Raw genomic sequence first — 15,062 nt, forward strand, 5'->3', positions numbered from 1 at the left:
CGTTTACGACCGAACCCGAGCCAAAGTTATGATTCATGAAAAACTGATCTTGATGCCAAAACCATCGAGTTGCCAGGATTTTCTTCAATTTTCTGTTACATATCAAAATTGTTTGTCATTATTCAAGGTATGAATGCCATGGATATCATATTTGTTTTTTTTATATTATTTTCTTTGAAATAATCGGAGGACAGAACCAAGGGCAAAGTCAGGGAACGTTTTTATGAACAAAGCTTCTGGTTCTCTCTGCAAAACTCACTTTAATGACAGAACCATCTGTAATAAAAAAGCTGATGGAGTCTCATCCAGCCTGCAGAGACTCAGCAGGGGAACTGATAGTGATGATAGTGGAGCTGAGAGTCCTGAGTCTCTGAGCCTTATGTGAGGTTTCCCCCTTGTGGAAGATCAAGATACAGCAACTGTTACAACAAATCCTCCTTTTGCTGGAGAATTTGAAGATTTCTTTTTTTTATCTTACTTGAAATTAAATGGATGGGAAGCAAGCCTCGGTCTAATTTGTTTCATATCAATGACATCAATATCTGGAAGTTATTTCCAACTATAAAACCAAAAAAGCAGTACACTCTGTTCATGTTAGAGGAATATGGCTGTTCTTTTATTAAGAAATACCCCTATTGTTCATAATAATAAAAAACGTATTTTAAAGATTTCCCACCATTCAAAGGAATTGAAAACCATTTATTACACTTTTAAAAAGATGATAGGTAACTTTAGTCTGTGATTAACAAAATGAAATCACTTATAGATCTTTTATATTTAAGAGATATTGAATGAGGAACTTTATGTCCTGATTTTCTTTTTGGTCTCCTTGACAACAGTTGCACGTGTTTTTTATCTGTCAGGATGTGAAACCTGGAGATGTGATGCAGAAGAGAAACATGTGGGAGATCATTGGAGATTCATCTGGGAGGCCGGGGCAACGGGCCAGGGTGAGACACACACACACACACACACACACACACACACACACACACACACACACAGATATACAGATTAATATTTGGGCAGTATCAAACCATTGACGTTTAAAAAAAAAAGCGAAGGAACAGTCTTGGGCAGCAAATGTTTTACTGCTTTTATTTATTTTATTTCCCTCTCCTTTTATGTTGTTATTCCTCTTTTACATGTATCTCTTAATTTAATTATTTTCATTTCATATTTTAATTTGGCTTTTATTGTGAAGCACATTGTATTGCGCTGGATTGTAAGAAATATGCTAAATGAATAAAGTTTGATTGATGTATTAAGTTAAATACACCATCATTAACATCATTAAATGAAGTTTCACTCTCTTTTCAGCCATTGGAAGGTATAAAGAACAGTCTGATAGCTGCTTAGACTGACAGTTTTGTTCTGATTTGGTCTAATATTTACTGTATAATATTAAAGAAAGGGTTGTCTGCAGTACTAATACAGGATAAATACATGAAGGAGGACAAACACTGCATACAGACCATGGGTTTACGTTTTTTATTTATTTGTTTAATTGTCAGGAACAATGCTAATAGATATTGTTGCAGGTTAAAAACATGAAACATGCATTGCTTGAGGGTTTCTAGCCAGAGCCCGTCCCTGGTTCGGCTTTTGAGGTAAAAAACAAAACAAAAACAGTTATATCATTTAAAACATGAAGTAATTGAACTTTCCTTTCATCTCTTGTCAGGGCTCGGCTTCTGGGAAAAGGTACAAATTCATTGTGACTGGTCATGGAAAATATGAGAAGATCTCCATCGACGATGAGAACGAAGACGAATTCACTGATGGAAAATCTGGTAAGACTGTCAGCGAGTATTTGTTATTGAAACATTCCCTGCTCCATCTGTAAATTAACCTTACAGTTACATATTGGCACGCTTAATGTTTTAAGCGATATGAAAACAGTTTGAATGTGTGTGAGATCGACATATTAGTGTAACTTGAAAGTTTTGATGTTCAATTCCTGTGTAGCTCTGTAGGCGTTAACACTGTTCCCACTGTCAGTTTATGTTACCGGACACATCGCAGTCAGTTGTTATTAGTAGAGTAGTCCAATAAATTATGAGTCATAATTTGTAGGCAAATGCCAACTTTTTATTCTGCTGTTCCTGTTGATCAAGATATTCTAAAAACAGGCACTGGCTTTAAAATCAATTTATAAACTGCAGTTAATAATCCTGCCATTTAACCATACTTGTGTAAAATACCAAGATCTATGACTTGGCTACACAAATCATAGATCAATCATAGATCTAACCCTAACCTTAACCCTAACCCTATCTTATTATCATCCTGTCATCTTAATATCATCACACTCCAATCCATTCTTTTGCTCAACTGAATTTTTATCCAATGAAATGACCAGTGTAATGCAATTTATATCAAAAAAACAACACAAAAAACCCAACAAATATATATAGAAAAGAACACTTGCTTTAATGGTTTCACAGCATTTTGAGCGTAAATCTAGAAATTACACATTTATGCCAGAAAACAAGAACATGCCAGAAAACATGAAGCACCCAGAGAGAAGCTGACAGTCCTGAAGAGCCTTCAGGTTTTTGGTTTCCATCGCTCTCCTGTTCCAAAACTCAAGTCCCTCCTGATCAGCTGCCTGTCGGTGAAGTGTTTGCATCAGATGCTGAAGCTGCAGAGCCAGTTATTTAGCGCCCGTCTGTCCATAAATCATCTCATAAGTTCAGCCTGAAATCCGCTCTGCGCAGCACTTTCTGCAGAGTTTCCTCTTCCTCTGCTCGCTGAACGAAGCGACACTAAAACTCTCCACTGAAACCATCGCTGAGGAACTTATTTTAGTCGGGATGTCCCACTCTGCATCACCGTCCAGGGTTTGAGGTCAATTCATGACTGAACTCATCAACTCCAATTCAACTGAGGAAACAGAACTGGAATTTCAGGAAGTTTAATTTAATTCTGTGAAATTCCATGTTTTTTTTTGTTTTTTCTTATCACATATCTGAGATTACACGTAGTGTTATATATTATCAATACTGAATATCATAAAATGTTAAAGGAACCTTTCAGCTGGTATTTGATGCAGAATATGTGATCGTAATCCATACATTATGATTGAATGTATTTGATTTGTTGAACTGTCTTTTATTTGATTCTTAATGTTTGATTTATAATGTTTAGCGAGTCGAGACAAACTTTCTTAGAAGTGGAATTTAATGGAATTCAGTTTTGTCTCCTGTCATTCCAATTCAATTTACATTCAGTTTCCTTACAGCTGGGAGACTTTCACATTCACACTGTAGGAACTGAATTAGAATTTACTGTGAATTCTCAATTCAGTTCATGTCACCGTCCTCTCGACCTCTGACCTCTGACCTCTGACCTCTGACCCCTCTGTCCTCCTGTCTTTCACCCAGCAGAGTCCGGCTGGCCTCTCTCATGGCAGTGGAGGCTGCACACTTTAATTCTCACCTTCCTCACCTCTAATCTAACTTTCTAACTTTCACAAGCTTTTAGCTCAGCGGCCATTTTTAAAGTCACAATGAAATGAAAAATGACTTCTTCACCTCGGCAGCTAATTTTCTGTGTCAGAGTATTCGCCTACATGGAATGTACAAAATATTAGGGACACTTACCCTTTTCATGAAGTACGCTGATGAGGTGAATCCAGGTAAAAGCCATTATCCCTTATTGATTTCCCTTATTAAATCTATACCAATCACAAAGGAGGAGATGTAGAAGAGAAACAGACGACAGATGAGTTAGAGAAGGATTTTTAAGCTTTGAGACAACTGAGATGAGATGAGATTGTGCAGCAAGGGGCTGCAACTCAATATCAGGAAGCTGTCCCTAATATTTTGTACATTATTTAACAATAAATGGCAAAAAAATTAAAATTCATTAGTTTTACTTCGTGGACAACAGCATATTTTTAATCCCATCATTTTGAGAGCGAGATGCTCTCAAAATGACGTTTCATTGTGACTTCAAGAAAATTGCATTAGCAAAACATTACCATCTACACCCGGCTCAAACAAATATTTCAGGAAAATATGTTACTCTACCTACGTATCCGCTATCTAGTTAAAGGTCTTGCACTGATGCAAGTAGCACCATTTTGAATAACATAGGGTGGATATTTAAAGAATCATTAAAGAGAAAGAAAATTACACTCTAATATCGCAAGCTATTTGTCTTAAAATCATTTATGAAACACTTATATACTTGAGTCAACTACATGCTATAAATACATTTTGTATTCTACATATTGACTTTTAGCAGTTAAGTATAAATAACTTAAATCCTCAGTGAGCGCTTATGAACAGCAATTGTATATTTGAGCTTAACGATCTGAACTTGTCATTTCACATGTGAGAAAGTTTCCACACTGGACAAAAGAGAAGCTCTGAAATTACTTAAAACATAACGCTTTAATCTGCTGCGTCGTCTGAATGACTTTAAGACAAATGTAGCTCTCTCTATCATGGTAATCCACAGATACACATCTATAACAGCCAGACAACCAGTCATACAGTCAGCACTCCAAATGCAACACAATGCATTTGTCAAGTATAAAGTTCAGACCAAATTCTCTAGATACTGCCACACATTTCATCCTATTGAACACAGAGACTAAAACACCAGACCTGTACATCATTTTCGTTGCTAAGATTTCTGCACCTGTACATAAAACATATATATTAACTTTTTTTTTTTTTGTCTTTTTACATTTTCATCTTGGCACATCAGTCACAGTTGACAGCGCTTAAGAAGCAGCGAACCCTCTTGCTGTTCTATTAAAGTCTTTTGGTTCCTCATCTTTACCTTTACGCCCTATCAGACCCATTTCAAACACCGTCGAGATTTTAGTGAGCGGCCTTGACGCCGCCTCCTTCAGCTTTTTGGCATCAAACTTTGGACTAAACAGCAGCACAGGCAACCGGTGAGCAAATGTAGGGATTTCTTTTGATTCGTCCTTTTCCTCGTGCTTTTTCCCCTCCTCGCTTTTGTTTAACTCAATCTGGAGCATGACGTTTTCTTTAGTGGAAAACATTTGGAAGAGGACAGCGTCCCACATCATCGTTGCCTTGGGAGCGTCTTTGCTTTGTTTCTCATCCTGAGCGCCAGACTTTTCGCTGGCCTCCTCCTCCTCCTTTTTTGCCTCGCTCTCACCCTGCCCAGTTTCTTCCTTCTGAGAGCCTAACTCTGGAAACTTGGGCTCCTCTTGCTCCACCACCATATGCTTCTTGAGGCGGGACCAACCGCTCAGTTTAGATTTCATTCCCTTTGGCTTTTGAATAACTTTAAGAAGGGGCTCAGCTGCAGGGAGGGAGTCGTCGCCTTCCTTTTTCTCAGATGCAGATTTGGCTGGTTCTGCTTTCTCATCTTTTCCTTTGTCTTTAGCGCCTGTCGACTCAGCAGGCGCCTTAACAGGGAGAACAGGCTTTGCAGGACCTGAGACCTCAGCTGGTGGAGCTGCAGTACTCGGCTTTGAGCCTTCAGCTTTGGTCTTGGTGGCAACTGAAGGCTGCGCTGGCTCTTTTTGTTCTGAGACGACAGTTTTTGCCTCAGTTACTGCTACTCGCTCTGCAGCCTGGACTGTATCTTTGGCTACAAGTTTTGTTATTGTCATCAGAGGTACTTGGCTTACTGTGGTGGGCAGGGGACGCTTGGCTTCAGGAGTTCTTGTCTTTGGTTTGGGGATTTCTTGAACTGGTGTTTTCACCCTCTCTCTCTCAGGAGTTTTGACCTCTGCTGTTGGAGGTTTAACCTTTGGTGTTTCTTGCATCACAGTTTGTTCTTGTGTTGCTGCAACATGGCTGACCGTCTTAATTGTCTCATGTGATGATAACGTTGTTCCTGAGATGTCTGATGCTTGTGAAACAACAATAGTGGGAACCACAACTATGGGAGTGGCAGAGACCTCTTCTTCTCTCAGATGGGGTTTATCGACCTCTTTAGGGGTTTCTTCAACTTTAAACACCTCAGCCAAAGACTGTGTTTTCACAGGCGATTCTTGGCTGGGTGTTTTATATTCTGCTGACGGCTCTTGAGTGGTTTTAACCTCTTCTTGAGTTGGCGTCTTAGGTCTAGACAAACCAAATGCTGGTGCGTAACTTTGGATTCCACCGTGAGCAACATATTCCGCCGGTGTCAATCCACGATATGTTGATGATTTTGGTTTCTGGGCCACATGGGTTGGGGTTTTAGGTCTTGTTGCAGGTGAAGCTGTGGGTGATGTTCCATATGTAGGTGTCTTTGGTCTTGGATACCCAGTTGCTGTTGTCATAAGTCGGGACGCCTCGTATGTTGGAGTCTTAGGCCTCTGATAGCCGTAGGAAGTCACCACTGGTTTTGTTGGCTCAGATGTGGGAGTTTTAGGCCTTTGATAGCCAAGTGGAGCCGGTAGGGTCTTTTCTCTCGTCAGCTCAGGCACTGCAGCTTCCTGCTGAGCAGATTGTGATTTTGAAATACTTTCTTGGTTTGATTTAGCTGCAGATGTCTTTGCTGGTGTTATGTCTGCATGAATGTCCCCATTTAGAGTACATTTATCATTTGATATTGTCTTGGCAAGCGTAGCCTCAATAGTCTTCACACTTTGGGAAGTAGACAAACTGACAGCAGTGGAAACCGTTGTTGGTGTTTTTGACCTCTCTGGCTCTACTGTGATTGGTGACACTGCGAATAAAAGAGGGTTGGCTTTTGAGATTTCAAAGACAGGCGTTGTAGCCCGGGTCACGTGATATGACGGTGTTTTAGACCGACCAGATGGAGTTCTTGATGTTGGAAACTCATAAGTTGGTGTTTTAGCTCTTTTGATCTCAGATGTTGGAGTTACGACTCTATTCATCTCTCCTGTAGGTGTCCCTCTTTTGGTTTCTGAAGTTTTTCTCTGGGGATCTGCGCCCAACAAAGGACTCTGGCCTGTCGGTGTCGAACCTCGTTTGATTTCTGATGTTGGAGTCAAACCTCTTTTCACCTCAGATGTTGGTGTCGGGCCTCGTTTTACTTCTGGTGTAGGTGTTTTATTTTGAGGTAGCGTACTGCCAATAGCGGTTAATCCAGCTGTATCATACACCGGTGGGGTCCTGGATGTCTCGTAATATGACGTGTTTGCAGTGTACATCCTAATTTGAGGGACATCAAACATTGGTTTGGGTGATCTGGAGGTTTCGGTCGCTCTAAACATTGGACGAGGGCTTTTCGCTTTGACGAGCGGGGTCAACACCGTGAGAGGTCTCGTCATAGCTTGAGTTGTCACTGTAAAAGGAGTTGGACCTGGACTTCGAGGTTTTGGCTGTGGGGCTGCAGGCTTTAAACCAACATAAGTTTCAGCAACTGAGCTGTGAGCTACCATTGTCACTTCAACAGCTGGTATTGACGCCTCAGGCACAGATATTTTGGGTACCGTTGCCTGGGTGGCCGGCCCCCAAGCTGGTGAGACTCCACGAGCCGGCGCTGGATAAGAAGAAACTGGGGTCACATGTTGCGGGAAGGAGTATGATGGAGCCGCCACCGTCTGAGGCGAGAACCTAGCCACTCTGCCATACGCTACACGCTGCGGGTAAGGGGACGCCACATGCTGATACAGCGGCCGGACGGTGAATCGAGGGTGCTGCGGTACTCCGTAGAGAGGCGTCTCTGGCGTCTTGGGCGGGGTGGAGTGGTCGCTGTGCTCCAGGTCGGGACTCGCTTCGTTCACAGGGGAAAGGCTGGAGCGGAACGGCGCGGCGGACTGCGATGCCTGAGCGGAGGCCTTTTTCTTGGCGCTTTTCTTGAGGAGTTTCTGAAGCCGGGCATTGTCCTTTCTGGGCTTGGGCAGCAGGGGCGGAGGGTACTGCTGGGAAAGCAGGCCGGGCTGGGCGACGCTGCTGTAGGCGACAGCCATGAGCACTTCAGCCCCCTGCGGAGAAAAGGCACAAAACTGTGAGGCAGATTTTTAGAGTAAGGGGGATTCACAGCAAGTTACGTTGCTTAGTTAGTTCTGCCTGAAAGTGTTAAAACCTAAAACTATAGCCTACACTATACTGAACTGTATGATAGGAAAAAAGGCTGCATTACTGTGTTGATGCCAGATGTGAACAAGAGAACTTATTTTATATATTATGTCATTTTATTATTGTTTTTTCTTTCTTTTTTGTTTTAACCCCTTTGAATGCCCTTTATATCCCTCATTATATTTGTCTATTTGTATGTACATGCTATAAAGTTTGAAAATTCAATAAAATATAAATCATAGAAAAAACTGTCTATAACCAAACAGGGTGAATAATGATAGTTCAGTCACTGAGGAGCACACTGCATATTTAACATTTTCTTTTTTCTCTTTTTCAGACTTGTGTCATGATGATTACTGAGGCGCTGCTGCTGCCGCCAAAGTTATCTTCTCTTCAAATGGTTTAACCTTCACATCACAAAACATCTGCTGGCTATAGAGACATCTAACAGAAGCAGCTCTTATAAGACAATATTTCACGCATATTCAATAAATCACTTTTTCTGACACGCTCAGTTGGACGCATAGAAACTCAACAGACAGCTCAAGCCCAAACAATCTTATCATAAAATGTCTATTTTTGTTCAGTTTCCTCTTTCCGTTTTTATATTTTCTGACTTGTATATATCTGACTGTGACGTTTCTTCTCTGTTTACTATTTCTGTATTTTATTCCACTACAGTGTTTAGGTGAATGCATTGAAAATGTCTGTTTATCATTGTATGATGGCGTGTAACGGATAATCTCTTTTAAATAGAAAAGTTTACATTTGCCAATCATGTAGGATTAATCTCTCTGATTGCCGCACTAAATATCATGCAAAGTATATGTTCTGTTATCTGTTCTGCACTTACACTTTGGTTATAGAACAATCTCAAGTCGTCGCCCTGTGGGTTGGGGGAAGGGAGACGTGTATTTTGTGACAAATTGTAAAAATCTCAGAGTTTATAATGAGTATAATGATTACATTTCTGCAACTATGAGCTTAGTAGATCATCTGTCCTTTCACTTCACTTGCAGTGATAAAACACAGACCTGCTTAATACTCTGTGGTACCTGAGTAACCAAAATGCTTAGATATCTGTTCCATCACACCAAACATAATCCCACACACTAACATGTACGCTGAATCCATAACCCTCTGTCTCCTGTGTCTTGTCTTCAGTGCTGCACACTGGTGCCTTCAGCTCTATTTATACTACTAATGCAGACATTTTTCACCTTAAATACTCACTAATTGAGATTTCTGCTTGTATGTTTTCATAACCTTTTTTCTTAAATAAATTAAAATCATTTTCTACTTCAGTTGTGCCTTCTTTGTTTTAGTGTTTTCAGTGTGTGTTTGTTTTTTTGTTAATTAACTAACCACTGCGCTAGAAACACAACACATCGTCGCTGTCTGGTGAAAACCTTTTATCCCCAAAATGTTACGTTTTCAGGAACAAAGAAAAACAGCCTTGTTTTCAGCTCTGTGAAGATGCATTTTTGATGTTTTTCAAAATGTGAAAATCACAAAAAATTGGAGTTGCAACAACAACAGCAACATGTTAATACCATGTTGCATCAGTATGTGTTGCTATTGACATAATGTCGGTGTCAGGTGAAAACCTCATATCTCCAAAATGTCAAATTTTCACGAAATCAGAAGAACAGCCTGACCACCAAGCATTTTAAGATCATCTGTTGGGTTTTGAAAGGTTTCATCAGCCGCAGAAATGTAATCCTTCAATTTAAGTGAAAGCATGAAAATCACCAAAATTTGGGTTTTACGAAGCTTTCACAGGACAACAGCGACATGTTTAAAAAACTTGTGTTGTCCTAAACTCGACACACAGATGTGTTGAAAACCACTCATCCTTTTTTGTGAGTGCTGTTTAGAAAAGACGAGCGCTGCAGACTGAGATCAGGACTGCAGGCTGGAGCGTGAAATAAGAGTCAAGTCGAACTCTCCTGCAGAACGCCGCCGCCGCCTCACAGCTGATCCTGGAAGCTTCCTTGGCCTAATTTTAGTCTGAAGGCAGAGAGGAGGCCGGCCAATCACCTGCTTCCCTTTTTTAAGACCCCATTTTTTTTAAACAGGCTGCATCGCTTTCCCAAAACAATAAATCAGTGGGCTGGGATGCAGATCAGATGCAGCCCATCAGAGACAGCAGCCTCTACATTTACAGCTGCCTCTAGAGTATCACAACCTGAGAAGTTACCAAACTAACAAGAACACTTTGTAAGATGAAGGAATCAAGAGTGAGATTACATTTCAGCACTGACTCCAGCTGGATAAAGTTCTTATATGAGAGCGGCCTCCCTCTCTTTGCAGGTCAATACTTCTGGTATTTTCCTAGTGAAGCTCCTCTGGTCTGTTGTGTTTTACGTATCAGATACTCCGTCCTTTAAGCCTGTTTTGGTGCAGTGAGAGCAGAAAGTTTTGGTTCTGCGATGGTTCTCCTGTGTAGTTCACTGGATAGAGTGAGGCACTACTCTGCCAGGGTTACAGGTTCCATTCCCATCCATGCTAAAAATGAATGCACTCATACTGGAAGGTGCTTTGGATTAAAGTCTCCACCAAGTGGTAGAAAAATGGCATTACATGAGCTTGGAATTACGAGGCTCTATCTGACTTTTTGGTTGTTGTTTTTTTTTTTAATCAAAATTGAGTTATCCACATATTCATGATCTTTGAATGTTACTTTAGCCTATGCTTGTGTGGTGTTATTTTTTTATTTTTTTTTAAAGAATCCTTCGGGGTTAAATATTTAAAAAGATAGAAAGTACATTACAGTTTTGCCAGTTAAATCTGATGCTCAGTATCTCAAATCTGCAGATAGAAACTTACAACTCCAAACTCACAATTTATAGATTGAGTTTTATGTTCATGGCCACAGTGCAGTTGTAGACCTGGGATATAGCTGTGTCCCAGGTCTCCTGCTATATATATATGTTGTGTCCCAAGTCTCCTGCTATATATAAATATATATATGTATGTATGCTTAAGACCTGCTGAAGGGTGAAAGTGAATGCAGAGCATCTGACCTCATGACATCACAGCCCATCACTGGAGAAGGCTTCAGATTCACAAGTAAATACATCAATTTGTAACTGAAACTAGCCAACGATATGAGAAACCAGCAATTTAAAAGAAATTGATGATGGAAAAGTCAAATAAGTAAAAAAAAAAGCTTGGAGTTATGAGGATCTGTCTGGTAGAGCAGTTCTGAGAGATTTGATGCTGTTTTGTACTTACTATCTTTTTAAATATTTAACCTAAAAGGTTCTTTATTAAAAAAAGAACATTACACAAACATCCAGAGATCATAAATATGTGGATAACTCAATTTTGTGAGATAAGCTCACAATATGACTAAATATGACCCAGAACGTTTGGTCCGCACAATGTTTTGCAAGTGCAAGACACCTGACATCATACAATCCGTATAAAAACAAGCACTTAATATCCTCAGTTTACTATGTGTGTCACCTCAGTGAAATGTAGGCCAGTGCTGGTTGTGTTTTAAAGCCCCCCCCCCCTGCAGTAACAGAGGCTGAACTTGCTGCCTGACACATGAGAGGCCGTCCATCCTTTTAAGGCTCTGGAAGGTTAGGCATTTGGAGCTCCTCCAGGATGCAAGTTCAAAAGAGGAAAGGGTAATAATAGCCATCTAATAAAACCAGTTGGTCCACAATGGCCGCTGGTGTCCACCTTAAGTAACTGAATCCACCCCAAAAGACATTCACCTGCAGTTCTGTTATGAAGCTACACACACACACACACACACACACACACACACACACACCACACCTTTTGATTGAATATGGAGGGACTTACCAGGTAAAAAACTTGTTGCTGATGCTAGAAGCGCTGACAGGTTCCCCTTCACAGAACAGAGAGAACATTGACTTTAACTCAAATTCAAAACAATAAAACAACACACCAAACAGGAAAACATTCTTGCGCTTTTCTTACGGCATTTTCCACTATAAAATTACAGGCAAAACAAAAATATATATTTATCATTTACTTTGTTATGATGCCTCATTGCAGCTAGGACAGAGACATGACTGGACTGAATGTGTTGAAGCCACAGGCAGTTTTAACAGTAATCTCAGCTCTGGTTGATGCTTTAAACGTTGCACTGCTAAAAACCCTCAGCTTTCCAAACACATGTCAAATCCCCGGCTGGCGGGGGGGCAGCCTGCCGCAGCAGCTGCCCGCCCGCCGCTCCCTGCCTCCCTGCCTCCCTGCCCACAGCATTAACACGCTCTGTCTGGAGAATAAAAGGTGAATTGTGCCGTGTTTACCTGTGCGACTGCTGCTTGGGGGGCGGCCGGCTGCTGCCTGCTTGTCCCAGCCCGGAGTGTCAGAGCGGCAGGTTCATGTTGAGCCCAACTCGACCCCCCTTCCTACAAATGGAAGGAACAGACTCCATGGCAGTCCAAAAATAAATCCTGAACCCCTCTGCTCAGAATGACAGCGTCGTGACAGCGGAGCGCAGCGCAGCCTGGCCGCAGCACCTTAGGTTTCACCACCTCAGGGCAGGGGCTCTCAAAGTGGGGTCCGAGGGCCCCCAGGGGTCCCTAAATTGGGTTCCAGGGGGGTCCCAGGGGGCCTTGATGGAGGTCTAGGGAGTACCCAGCAAAATGAGGAATAGTTTAATTTCACTATAATTTAATTCACTTAAAATTATCCCAATTAGAGTGTAGTCCGGGTTCCTTTAGGTGGTCCCAAGGCTCCTTAAGGTGGGTTCCAGGGGTGCTTGATGGAGTTCCAGGGAATGCCCATCAAAATGAGGAATAGTTTGATTGGAATATTTTCTTGTGAATTAAGATATAGTGGGGTCCGGGGAACACCAAGGGTCCTTTAAGCGGTCCCAGGGGTTCTTGAGGAGGTTCCCAGGGACCTTAAGGGGGTTCCAGGAAGTACCCAGCAAAATGAGGAATTTTAATTATACCAATTAGGGTGGAGTCCGGGGAACACCAGGGGTTCTTTAAGGAGTCCCAGGGCTCCTAGAGGAGGTTCCAGGAGTTCTTGAGGAGGTTCCAGGAGTTCTTGAGGAGGTTCCAGGAGTTCTTGAGGAGGTTCCAGGGATGCTTTAGGGGTTCTAGGTGCTACCCAGAAAAATGAGGAATAGTTTAATTTCACTGTATTTTAATTCACTAGAAATGATCCCAATTACAGTGAGGCCTGGGGACCCCTAGGGGTCCTTGAGGAGATTCCATGGGTCCTTGAGGGAGTTCTAGGGCTCCTTAAGGGGATCCCAGGGCTCCTTGGAAGGGGGTGGGCAGGGACCCTTTAGGGGGTTGCAGGAGCACACAGCAAAATAGAAGGAATAGGAATAGTTGCATGTCAATTAAGTTTAACTCACTAGAAATTATCCCAATTTAAGTAGGGTCCAGGAATCCCCAGGAATCCTTGAAGGGGTTTGAAGGTCCTTGAGGAGGTTCCAGGGGTTCCAGTGGTCATTGAGGAGGTTACAGAAGGTACCCAGCAAAATGAGGAATAACTTAACTTCACTGTATTGTAATTCACTAGCAGTCATCCTAATTAGAGAATTATAAGAATTAATATTGTTATCACAGGTATCACTCTCACTCTCAGGTTTCAATCTCCCCACCTATAACATAGACAATTCTTCAATTCAATACTAAATCAACAACATATATGGGTCTCCCTGGGGGAAACGTTACCAAATGGGGGTCTGTGGCCTGAAGTTTGTCTATTTGTGGGTCCATGACATGAAAACGTTTCAGATCCATTGCCCCAGGGTGACCAACAGTCTGTTCTGGACTCTGTCGGTGTGGCGCCCCCCGGAGGCAATTTTAAGCTCACTCAAGATTCCTGAGACAGTCGAGACCCAGCTGCTGTGAGTATGAAAGGTCTTCCTGATGAATTAATCCCTTCAAACCCTTTCAACACTGGAAACTGAAGTGTGTGCGGAACGATTCGTGCCGCAGCTCAGTTGGACTCACAATACAAGAAGAAAAAGTGGAAGTCATTGCTAACAGGGACAGCTGACAGTCCTGCAGAGCGTTGGGTGTCTGACTGCAATTACATTAGAAACACAGACAAACACATACAATCACTCATCCATTGTCAGACTGCTTGATTAAATTCAATACAGTACAATTTAAAATGACCCTAACCCTAACCCTAAATGGGACATTTTAAAGGATTGCAAGGAAGGTACAAACGATATTTAAAAAGCAGACATGCAACACATATCCCACAACAACAGAAAGGGCAGATTAACACTTGACCATTTGCATATTTGTGCTATTTAAGTCCAGCGTGCCAACAGAGAGTTCAGCAGACAAATGCATACTGTATATCTGAAATTCGAAGTTTTCAATTGTCTAGTGTTTGAAATTTTGATTGCTTCTGGTACAAAGCTGTTTTCCCTTTGATGTGTCTTACACTGGGGAACCAGACAGCGCCTGCCTGATGGGAGGAGGGGGAAGTCATTGTGTCGCCTGTTGGCTTGTCATCTAATATTGCCCGGGCCGTTCAGGACCTGCTGGAAGTAAAACTCTCTGACAGGTAATCCAGTGACTTTGCAGCACGTACTGACAATGCCAGAGAGCCTATTTCTGCCCTTCTGACTGAGACTTGCAAACCAGGTGCTAAGAGAAAAAGATCATTTTGATGGTAGAGGCAAGTTCAAAGGCCCGAGAGCTACGAGTTAAGTCAACATGGTGGATTTACAGCTGGGTTAGAGGGACTTTTCAGGTTCTCGTCCTCCTTTGACCATGGTATACATTATGTTTATGTGTCCTACACTTCTGAGAGAGGTTCAGGAACAGCCATCTGCCTCTCCTCCCCTGCCGTTCGTGTCTTGTCTCACTCTCAGATGAAATTTGCTTGCCTAATGCCGCGGCCCAGAATAGCAGCAGGGGCGTCTTGGCTGGCCCTCTCCAAACTTGAGCCTCCCTCCTTAGCACTCGACCCGTCCATCTCCTTATTGAGCGTCGGTGGGGGCGAAGACGTCGACCTGCCCCCCGCGGCCTCGCCTCCGGCCGGCTCCTCGGCCAATGGGGAAGCCGGCTGGATCGAGTGTCACTATAACAGAAGGACATAATCAGCGCGGTAAGTTTGCAGAACCTTACA

The 15,062-nt window shown here is 42.2% G+C and overlaps 3 protein-coding genes across 4 annotated transcripts in view; 1 reads left to right on the forward strand and 2 right to left on the reverse strand.

Moving 5' to 3' along the window:
* The window catches only part of lsp1a (lymphocyte specific protein 1 a), a 42,190-nt gene extending 32,932 nt beyond the window's left edge, over positions 1 to 9,258 (forward strand). Inside the window, exons 12-14 of one of the 2 annotated variants that reach the window (XM_078282875.1) lie at positions 864 to 950; positions 1,685 to 1,793; positions 8,305 to 9,258. In XM_078282875.1, coding sequence (XP_078139001.1) covers positions 864 to 950; positions 1,685 to 1,793; positions 8,305 to 8,327 — 219 coding nt within the window. In that variant the 3' untranslated portion in view covers positions 8,328 to 9,258. The remainder of the gene's footprint in view (positions 1 to 863; positions 951 to 1,684; positions 1,794 to 8,304) is intronic. The other variant, XM_078282876.1, reaches the window with a different exon arrangement.
* Positions 4,378 to 7,357, reverse strand: prr33 (proline rich 33). Its single transcript, XM_071908984.2, has one exon. The coding sequence runs from the start codon at positions 7,325 to 7,327 to the stop codon at positions 4,736 to 4,738; it is 2,592 nt and encodes an 863-aa protein (XP_071765085.1). The 5' UTR covers positions 7,328 to 7,357; the 3' UTR covers positions 4,378 to 4,735.
* On the reverse strand, positions 7,356 to 12,320 carry LOC144538544 (uncharacterized). Its single transcript, XM_078282999.1, has 4 exons — positions 12,260 to 12,320; positions 11,787 to 11,832; positions 7,461 to 7,873; positions 7,356 to 7,428 (listed from the first exon to the last, which is right to left on the reverse strand). Exons 3-4 carry the CDS (start codon positions 7,856 to 7,858, stop codon positions 7,356 to 7,358), a joined length of 471 nt encoding a protein of 156 aa, XP_078139125.1. The 5' UTR covers positions 7,859 to 7,873; positions 11,787 to 11,832; positions 12,260 to 12,320.
* Positions 12,321 to 15,062: the final 2,742 nt, after the last annotated feature.

Source organism: Centroberyx gerrardi, chromosome 4 (assembly GCF_048128805.1).
Source record: "Centroberyx gerrardi isolate f3 chromosome 4, fCenGer3.hap1.cur.20231027, whole genome shotgun sequence".
Taxonomy (NCBI): domain Eukaryota; kingdom Metazoa; phylum Chordata; class Actinopteri; order Beryciformes; family Berycidae; genus Centroberyx; species Centroberyx gerrardi.

Coding starts and splice junctions, on each gene's coding strand:
- prr33 (XM_071908984.2), bottom strand. CDS start 7,327: ATGGTAGCTCACAGCTCAGTTGCTGAAACTTATGTTGGTTTAAAGCCT.
- LOC144538544 (XM_078282999.1), bottom strand. CDS start 7,858: ATGGCTGTCGCCTACAGCAGCGTCGCCCAGCCCGGCCTGCTTTCCCAG. Junction 7,429..7,460: donor GCTCCATCATACTCCTTCCC/GCAACATGTGAC, acceptor CTTCTTATCCAG/CGCCGGCTCGTGGAGTCTCA.